General features: G+C 36.8%; 1 protein-coding gene across 1 annotated transcript; it reads left to right on the top strand.

Moving 5' to 3' along the window:
* usp14 (ubiquitin specific peptidase 14 (tRNA-guanine transglycosylase)) lies at nucleotides 1–10,190 on the top strand. Its single transcript, XM_051134150.1, has 16 exons — nucleotides 1–186; nucleotides 1,748–1,893; nucleotides 1,983–2,015; nucleotides 3,871–3,975; nucleotides 4,080–4,183; nucleotides 4,278–4,336; nucleotides 4,470–4,600; nucleotides 4,709–4,789; nucleotides 4,927–5,009; nucleotides 7,042–7,156; nucleotides 7,245–7,310; nucleotides 7,413–7,505; nucleotides 7,599–7,730; nucleotides 7,823–7,883; nucleotides 7,996–8,103; nucleotides 9,394–10,190. The coding sequence occupies exons 1-16, from the start codon at nucleotides 171–173 to the stop codon at nucleotides 9,528–9,530; spliced, it is 1,470 nt and encodes a 489-aa protein (XP_050990107.1). The 5' UTR covers nucleotides 1–170; the 3' UTR covers nucleotides 9,531–10,190.
* The last annotated feature ends 1 nt before the right edge of the window (nucleotide 10,191 follows it).

The following is a 10,191-nucleotide window of genomic DNA, read 5'->3' as shown; positions in this document are numbered from 1 at the left end:
CCTGAAGTTTAGTTAGTCGCTCGCCGAGCTCATCGATCTAGTCATCATGCAGTTGCAGCGTCATTGTGGGCTGCTGTTTGAATGAAGTTAGAAGACACTCAAATCTTCCGCACTCCAACTTAAACCCGGCCTTTGGAGTTGAGCTGAACAAAGGACAAGTAGACAGAAAGATGCCCGTATTTACAGGTCTGTTTACAATATGATTTTACATAAATCATAGTTAGTCTTTAAACGATAAAAGATGCGCGAGAACAGGCAGCGCCGTTAGCATTAGACATTAGCTTCAGGCCTCGATTGATAGTTTTTGTTTTAAAACAGGGGAAAAGCTAAACAAAAAGCAGAAATCCCACGGCAAGCGTTCTGGCGTGCCTTTTATCTAGGAGAATTGTTTATTTTAAATCGTCTGAAATATAATGATCAGACTTAAGCAGTGGTGATGCAGCATGTTATCATGCCGGCTAGGCGGCTCACACTTTATTAAAATGTGTTTTTTTAAACTTATAGCACTTTTCAGTTAACAGACAGTGTTATTGAAGATTATATACAGACTTTACGCCTATATTTATGCAGATTTGACTATGGAAGAGCTTGTAGATTTTAAATTTGATGCATCATGGCTAGCTTGTAGTATCTAGTGTACTACATTATAGATTTTCTAGTTCATTTCAATGTATTTCCAGTGATAGATCTGTTAAAGCTGTATTTATTTCTGTCATTTTGTAGATCAAAGTAAGTCTCTCATGTGGTTAGTTTGTCTTGTATGTAGACTACTTTGGTCTGTTGTAGTAATGTGGTTTCAAACAAACATTTAAAGGTACATTGAAAAATGTCAATTTTGTCATTATCTACTTACCCTGATTTTGTTCCACAACTAAATTTCTTACATGGAACATGTTTTGTAAAATGTTAAACCTGCTTGTTTTGAAAATAATGGGCAGAAATGGGGAAAATGCATCTTAATCAACTTGTGTACAAGTTAGTTTTATATGAGGAACAGCAGAAAATGTTAGTTTTCTTGTCTTTTCTTCCTGGCTTTCATATTTTGTTGACATGTCAGTGCAATCCCACATAACAAATAATGATGCACATGCAGTTTCAGGCAGTTATACTAGGAATATTTATATCCCGCTAAGCAGAAAAGAATCTTATTGTTTAGAGACATGAAGGTAAATGGGAGATTGAATTTTCTATCTTGGATAAGCTGTCACTTTTATAGCAGGTGTTTTCAATCTGGTCCTGGAGCCTCACCTAATGAACGCTTTACACATTTCCAGGTTTTCCTGAGTCGCCAGAGACGGGCAAACGAGTGTCATGATGAGAGACTTTACTACAGGAAATATGTTTTTTGACATTCCAATTCACTCTAACCGCAAAAAAGAGGGGAATGATATAAAGAGATCGATTACCGCAGATTTATTGTCACTGCTTCAGACCTTGTATTAGAAACACCCCCTCATTAGTGTTAACTTAAAACGCCAAGTTAATAATTAATAACTGTGTTGATAATTGTGTAAATCACTGTCGGTGAAAAGGGTCCATTGGTCACACCCAGCTCAGTTTATGCAGTACTGAACTCATAAGTTCATTCAACGCAGGCATCCAAAATGCACAGTCCTGTGGAAGCTACATGGATGGTTTAAAAAACCCCTGGTTTAAAACGCTACAAATTTCTTTCTCTATGTGCAGCTATGCATATATGATTTTGCTGTGTCACTGATGTGCCTTCATTTGTTTTTGGAATATCTAGTGAATGTGAAATGGGGGAAGGAGAAGTTTGATGCAGTGGAGCTGAACACAGAGGAGCCGCCCATGGTGTTCAAAGCCCAGCTTTTCGCTCTGACGGGGGTTCAGCCAGAGAGACAGAAAGTCATGGTGAAAGGTGGAACGCTTAAGGTACTGGCTGTGAACTGTAATTGAGAACATTACTATTTGCTGTCCTCTGTTATTGCAGGTGTGTGACTTGTTTTACTTTTGTTCACCAGGATGACGAGTGGGGCAACATCAAGTTGAAAAATGTAAGTGTGTGGCTAAATCTATTTTCTGGAAGAGTCTGAAAATGTTTTGTCCTGTAATCAGAATTCAGCAGTGATTAGTTAAACATTTAAGAATATGATCCAAATGGGTTTATCTGATAGCCAGGGCTCTACAGTGCGACCCAAAACTACTGCGTGCGACTATGAAAAAATATTTAAGAGCACCAGTGCAACTGACCAGATCAGCGTATTTGTGTTTGCGCTAAGAGGAGCTTCAAAGGTTTCTATGCGTTTTTGCAACGTTAAGTAATGTATCACAGACATATCTCACCAATCCTTTTATAAATGAAGTGTTGAGAGAGTGTAAATAAGAGATTCACTGTGCAGTGAAGAGAGCTTTGTTGATTATAATGGAGAAACTAAGATGAGTGACAGCGTTTAATGATTTTAAGGGAGTTTGTAAATGAGTTATTGATTTCATGCAGCAGTTAAATAAACAAGGAGTTAATATTAAGTGACTTGCATTGTCTGACTATAACACTGTTGCCTGATTTTGCTCTATTTTGTCATCAAAAATAGTTTGAAACAACTGAGCCACTGCTCAATCTCCATTCAAACACAGTGGTGTTACATTTATGAATGAATGTGCATTTTTAAACTAATCTAGTGAGTCAGTGAGGCAATTTCCCATTCATAAAGACAGTCACTTGCTTTATTCTTGAATAAATCAGCTGTTCGAACGAATCAAATGAATGAACGATTCAGTAATTACATCAGTGCCTTGCACCACCTACTGGCAGTATTAGTTTCATTTTTAAAGTGTCTTTTCAGTTATTTAAATCATTTAATATTTCTATATTTAAAATTTTAGATTTAAAACATTAATCTCAACATGAATTTATGAATTTGATTGCACTCATGCCACCTCTGAGCCTCATTAATCATATGAAAATACACCTCCAAGCCACTTTTGTGTTGTTCTGTGCCACCTCTGTAGTACAAATTAATTTTAATACTGATTTCTGTTGATTGTTAAGTTACTCTACTTGTTCCTATTCTGTTGTTTTAATTAGAAATTTTAAAAAGCTAATGAAATATAATTTTTAAAAACACTTTTAATAAAGTTAGAAAAAGCAAAGGTAAAAACAAAATTCCGCTGTAAATCACTTTAAGGAGTCAAATATCACCTCATAATGGGAAGACTAATTTTTGATCAGATGTTTTGATTATAGATTAAAAGATGCTCCTAAAATTTTGACTGTGCTCCTAAAAAAGAAAAGCAAGCATGGAGTCCTGCCGATAGCACACCTTAAAATTAGTGGTGATTCCTATTTAGTTATTGTATGCATTGTTGACAACAATAGCAGCCAACTGACACCAAACCGCAACACCAAAAATATTGCTTCCACTGGTGAGTACCACCATCATTGAGAAATTCTGGACTAGACAATATACCCAAACAAAGAAAAGAAAACCATATCTAATGCTGTATACTAGAATAACAAGGTCAAGAAACAATCACTGCAAATCTGCAAAACAAACATTAAGATTCACATGCTCAAACGTTCACTAGGTAGTGCATGCTTGATGTACATTCTCATGCCGCACTTGTAGCCAATATAGTACACTTTTGTTTGCACACTGAACTGTGAACTTCCAAAAACCTCCTTAAAAGTATGTGTCAGCAGTATTTCAATCCTTAAAAATCCTGTGCGAACTAATTTCTGGCTCCACTCTGTTATAGGACACCCATTTTTCATAATCCAATAAACTCTAGATGGTTAAAATCAAGTTCAACCAATTTTCCTCCTTGAGTACTGCATCACACTATCAAATATCAGTGGGTTGCAAATGCTATTTTATGTTGACTCTAAATGTTATTTCTTGATCCATGTAGGGGATGACTCTTCTGATGATGGGCTCTGCTGATGCTCTGCCTGAAGAGCCTGTAGTGCGACCAATGTTTGTAGAGGACATGACGGAGGAGCAGCTTGCATCCGCGGTACGTTTTCAGCCAACTTGGATCAGAATGATCTGGAATCACAGAACCAAGCCTTCACGATTTAACAGCTGTGAACTTATTTCTGTAATCTTTGTCATGTTCAGATGGAGCTGCCATGCGGATTGACAAATCTGGGCAACACATGCTATATGAACGCAACAGTGCAGTGTCTACGCTCTGTGCCTGAGCTCAAAGATGCTCTCAGGAGGTACAATTTAGGCATGTCCTTCATGTAAAGTTCAGAGGTTTTATTTTACATAATGCGCCAATGTCTTTTTGTGATAATTGTCCTCCATCTGTAGGTACTCTGGTGCCTTGAGGTCTTCTGGAGCTAATGCGCCTTCTCAGTACATCACAGCAGGTGACAAACTTTCACTGTATCTTAGTTTTGTCTCAATTTTTTGCTACTTGGATGCAAGATGAACTCAGTGCATTTTTTTTTTTTTTGCGAACGGCATGCAGCACATGTTTGATCAAGTGAATTCTTCTCTTAGCTATGCGTGATTTGTACGAGTCCATGGATAAGACCTCGTCAAGCATTCCACCAATCATTCTGCTGCAGTTCCTGCACATGGCCTTCCCACAGTTTGCCGAAAAAGGAGACCAGGGCCAGTACCTCCAGCAGGTCAGGAGATAATTTTTTTTTGGCCATGTATTTTTAACTGGAATGCATTTAATCTGAATTTCTGTTAAAAATGGAAAGTTATAAAATATTCATTTTTTTAATACCCAGGATGCCAATGAGTGCTGGGTTCAGATTATGCGAGTGCTTCAGCAAAAATTAGAACCTCAAGAACCAGAAACCCCACTGGAGGCAAGAATATCGTATTATATATTCTAACTATTTCATCAGCTATTTAAAAAAAAACAAAACAGAAAATGTATATTTTTTTCTTTTAACATAAACATTTGCAATTTTCTTCTATCTGTGTATTTTTGATTGATTAACAGACTGACGGTGATAGTGGAGCTGTTGTCGCCTCAAAAAAGAAGAATTTCATCGATCAGTATTTTGGTGTTGAATTTGAAACTACGTATCCTTTGTTGTGCAAATCTATACCAGCATGTGCTCTCTCAGGTTTTTCTTCTGTGTGCTGTGTTTTTTTTAGTTGAATAAGTTGCATTGCACCGTTTGCTTAAATGTTGACCTGTTAAAGTAATCCTAAAGTGATATTTTACACATACAGTGAGAGGTGTGCTCATTGATTGAAAGTGAGTGTTTGTTTCTGCGTGGCATAATTTCTCTTCCAAATACTATTAAGTTTCCATTGCAAATGCAATACAGCACCTATTTACAGCTCCTTGATATAATGGATATATGTGACCCTGGACCACAAAACCAGTCAAAAGTTGCATGGGTATATTTGTAACAATAGCCAACAATACATTGTACGAGTTAAAATGAAAAAAAAAAATTTTATGACAAAAATCAGTAGGATATGAGGTAAAGATCATGTTCCTACCGTAAATATATCAAAACGTAATTTTTGAATAGTAATATGCATTGCTAAGAACTTCATTTGGACATCTTTAAATGCGATATTCTCAATATTTATTTTTTTTTTTCCTCTTTTGCACCCTCAGATTCACTTTTCAAATAGTTTCAAATAATCTCGGCCAAATATCGTCCTATCATAACATCAGTGGAAAGCCTATTTATTCAGCTTTAAGATGACATATAAATCTGAGTTTTGAAAAATTTACCTTTATCACTGGTTTTGTGGTTTAGGGTCATATATAATAAACACTGCAAAATAAACTACAAAAGTCATTAAGGGTGCAATGCTGTGCTCCTATATACTCTCTGTGCAATCATGGAGCAAAGAGATTACTGACAAAACAGTGACAGACAAAACAGAGCAGGTTCCTTTTTTTTTTTTTTTTCCAGGAAATTCAAACAATAAATAGCATTTTGTGGCTCTTTAAAGGAACACTCCACTTTTTTTGAAAATAGGCTCATTTTCCAATTTTCCAACAGTTGAGTTTTACGGTTTTCGAGTCCGTTCAGCCGATCTCCGGGTCTGGCAGAAGCACTTTTTTTTTTAGCATAGATCATTGAATCAGATTAGACTGTTAGCATCTCACTCAAAAATGATCAAAGAGTTTCAATATTTTTCCTATTTAAAACTTGACTCTTCTGTAGTTGCATTATGTACAAAGATGGATGAAAAATGAAAAGTTGTGATTTTCTAGGCTGATATGGCTAGGAACTATACTCTCATTTTGACGTAATAATCAGGGAACTTTGCTGCTGTACCATGGATGCAGGAGGCACAATGATATTACGCAGCCGTCAACTCTGCTGGCTGCAACTCTGCATCTACACAAACTTAGTGGCGGTCACTTTCAGGTGCTGCGTAATATCATTGTGCCTGCTGCACCCATGGTACGGCAGCAAAGTTCCTTGATTATTACACTCAGTCAATGAGAGTATAGTTCGTAGCCATGTCAGCTTAGAAAATCGCAACTTTTAAATTTCCGTCAGTCTTAGTCCACGATGTAACTACAGAAGAGTCAAATTTTAAATAGGAAAAATATCGTCATTATATATGGTCATTTTTGAGCGAGGTACTAGCGGTCTAATCAGATTCAATGATCTATGCTAAGCTATGCTAAAAGTGCCACCGCCAGACCTGGAGATCGGCTGAATGGATTTGAAAACTGTAAAACTGAATTGTTTAACTCTAGGGGAGTTGGACAATGAGCCTATTTTCAAGAAAGTGGAGTATTCCTTTAATGTGTCATGACAGATCGCTGTAGCGCCTCAGTTTAAGTGGCACGTGGACTGATGATCTCTTTATGTTTACCAGTTATAGCACAAAATAAACATGAATGAAAATCAGAAGGTATCTTGTTTCAGCCGTAGAAAGACATGAATACACCATTTTTCAAGTTCAAGTCCACCAATATTAATCTACTTTCCTGTCTGGTTTGTTTGGCGGACAAAATGCCAGATTCAGCGTTATGATTGGTCAGGTTGCCTGTCAATCAAACTCTGGTGAAAGGTGAATTCCATACATATGAACACTTGTAATATTTTACGTTCCTTAACCTGCGTGTGTCCAGTATGAAGTGCACTGAGTCAGAGGATGAGGATCCGACTAAAGGCACAGAGAGCCAACTGCAGCTTAGCTGCTTCATCAATCAGGAAGTCAAATATCTCGCCACTGGACTCAGATTGGTGAGTGGGACGTCCTGTAGATACAGTTGGATGTACCACCAGTGCTCAGAATCTCTGTTAACCTTTACCTTTTCCTCATTGTATCTAGAGGCTACAGGAGGACATCACAAAGTTCTCCCCATCCTTACAAAGAAATGCCCTCTATATCAAATCGGTATGCTTTATCTTCTGACTTGGAGAAATGCTCTTTTGTTCAAGTGTTTTCTCTTCTGTGCAACAATAAAATGAACTCACTCATTATGTTTTTGCATTTAAGTCCAAAATCAGCCGTCTCCCGGCATACCTCACGGTTCAGATGGTCCGGTTCTTTTACAAAGAAAAAGAGTCTGTGAATGCCAAAGTCCTTAAGGTAGGTCATGTGGAGTCTCTGGAGTGAGTCAGCATATGTAAAATATTTGTGTATTGATTTATTTTGTATGCATTTTAATTTTGCTGCATTTAGGATGTCAAATTTCCTCTTATGCTGGACGTCTATGAGCTGTGCACTGCTGAACTGCAGGAGAAGATGGTTTCTGTGAGGTCAAAGTTTAAGGAGGTTGAAGACAAGAAACTGGAGATGCAGCAGAAGCCGAAAGCAAGTGCCCTTTGATGTCAAACTGAATGCATCATGCATTGTTAAAAAGCTTTCTGTAAAATGTTGTTTTTATTTTATTTCTTGTTTAACAGGAGACTCAGAAGATTGTGGCTCCAAAGGAAACAAAATACGAACCTTTCTGTTTTTCCGAAGGTAAGTACTTCCTGCAAAGCTTCTCAAGGCAAGATCTTTTCCATTTTAACATGGCTCTGAAAGTTTTCTCTGCTGGTGGATTTATAAACTGACAACTTTTTCTTCTCTATAGACTTGGGCTCCAACAACAGTGGTTACTACGACCTGCAAGCGGTTCTGACGCATCAGGGGCGATCCAGTTCATCTGGCCACTACGTCGCCTGGGTTAAAAGGAAAGAAGGTCAAGTATTGTCAATATCTCTCAAACACCAAAGCAAAAATCATAGACCTTGTGCATTTAAATAAGAGCACGTTTTTGCATGAAATCATTTGTAAAATGCAATGCATGGCTTTTTGCCTATTTACTGTAAAATGCATCTTGATTGCGTGCTTGGGCGAGTATTCCAGGAATTTTAATAGTAACAGTATAATGTTACTTTACTAGTAACACCGTAACAAGTTTTAGAAGCAATGCATTACTAAAAGTTTGTTACTTTTGCATTCTTCTCAGGCTCTCTCACTATTTTTGGCTTTGTTAACACTTGGTATTGAAACGTTTTGTTGTTGATCCAATCACAAGTGGATGACACTAAATACAGGAGTAAACAGCATCTGAAATGTTTTCAGTTTGTCTACTTTTGACCACTTCCAGAGGTAGTGAAACCTCATGCGACTGAATAGTGGTTGAATGCATTCAAACAGACAGACATCACAAACATCTGATGGAAGTGTGTTGCTTCTTAAGGACATAAGCAATCTTTAATATTTAAGAGTACCTTATTTTACAATAAAAACACTACAACATACATATTAAATTCAAATAAGAATCATATTTATCTTGTTAATTTCTTTTAACATGGGGACAGTAGAAGAGTCAGTCAATAAATGTAAAAACAATAATGAGGGTTACTTTATTTCTAACTTTAGTATTTTGTTGTAAATTTAAAAAGTAATGATTCATGAATACTTTTGCAAATGAATGAGTTCATTTGCAAATATGGATAACTCAGCTTTTATTACCTTTCAGAAATCATGTTTTTTTTGTTATCTTGTCTTTGTCTTTTGTGTTAGTTGTATTTTGAGTTATTTAATCAAAATAACCCAACTGCAGTTTGATATTATTTGGAATGCAGAATTAAAAAACATGATTTTTGAACATTTTTAAAGACATTGTTTTTGCAAATGAACTCTTCTAATGTTACTTTACATGTTACAAAAAGTAATCTAATTGATCAATCTAACGCTCTAACAATCTAATTTGGAACGTTACCCCACAACATTGCCATTGGCATACATATAAAAGCATGCATCAAATTAAAAATCTGCAACTTGAGTGACTTTATTTTTGGATATTTATTACTTCTGATGCCATTTCTATAGAGCGGGGCTATCCAATCCTAGTGCCAACATCCTGTACAGTTTACATCCAAACTGCTGTCATACTTTCCTGAAGTGTCTACTAATCCTGAAGACCTTGATTAGCTGGTTCAGGTGTTTTATTAATTTTTTCCCCCTCTCTTTCTCTGAACAGATGAATGGGTGAAGTTTGATGATGATAAGGTCAGCGTTGTGACCCCTGAGGACATCTTGAAGCTGTCTGGTGGTGGTGATTGGCATATAGCATACGTCCTTCTGTACGGCCCTCGACGCCTGGAGATACTGGAGTAACAGCGGTTCACAGAGGAAACTTAAACCATAATTGCCATTTCAGAGCACTGTCTGTATAGATGTGCAAATAAATTTTGGTGTCTTTAAAAAAAACATGACCTTAATATTTCCTGAACTCTTCATGCATCAACACAAGCGGCATGTTTGAGGGTGTTTTTTTCTTCCCTTTTTTTGGATGATAGATTGTTGGACCCGATCCTTGTTTGGACTTGGAGCAATGGTTTTATAAATGTTTTCTATATGCATTGAATATTTTTTTTTTTAAGCCTGTGAAAAGGTGTTCACGCTCAATAGACAGTATCCCGTCGCAGGAGAAGTAGTGACTTGGTATATAAAGATGTTCTTGGCCACTTAAAAATACATCAAGAAGAGGTTGTATGATACTGGGATCTCACCAAAAGAAATGCAAACAGTTTACAAAGATGTTATGTGTGTGTGAGTGAATTGAAACTTAAAAGGTGGATTTCATATCAAAGCACTTTGAGAGGATGTCTTTATGCTCAATTACTGCTTCTGTCTTTAGCTACCATGCAACAATGCCACTGTAAACTCATCTGTCCTTAAATACTCAAATACAATCAGAGTAAGAGAACTTGAGCTCTGTAATAAGTTATTGACTACTGGCTTTTCATAAACCGTGAAATAAACATGCCATTGACAC

The sequence above is a fragment of the Labeo rohita genome, chromosome 2, assembly GCF_022985175.1.
Source record: "Labeo rohita strain BAU-BD-2019 chromosome 2, IGBB_LRoh.1.0, whole genome shotgun sequence".
Taxonomy (NCBI): domain Eukaryota; kingdom Metazoa; phylum Chordata; class Actinopteri; order Cypriniformes; family Cyprinidae; genus Labeo; species Labeo rohita.
Note: the sequence above shows the minus strand (reverse complement) of the source record. Positions and strands in the feature narration are given on the sequence as shown.

Coding starts and splice junctions, on each gene's coding strand:
- usp14 (XM_051134150.1), top strand. Junction 2,016..3,870: donor GCAACATCAAGTTGAAAAAT/GTAAGTGTGTGG, acceptor TGATCCATGTAG/GGGATGACTCTTCTGATGAT. Junction 8,104..9,393: donor CTGGGTTAAAAGGAAAGAAG/GTCAAGTATTGT, acceptor TTCTCTGAACAG/ATGAATGGGTGAAGTTTGAT.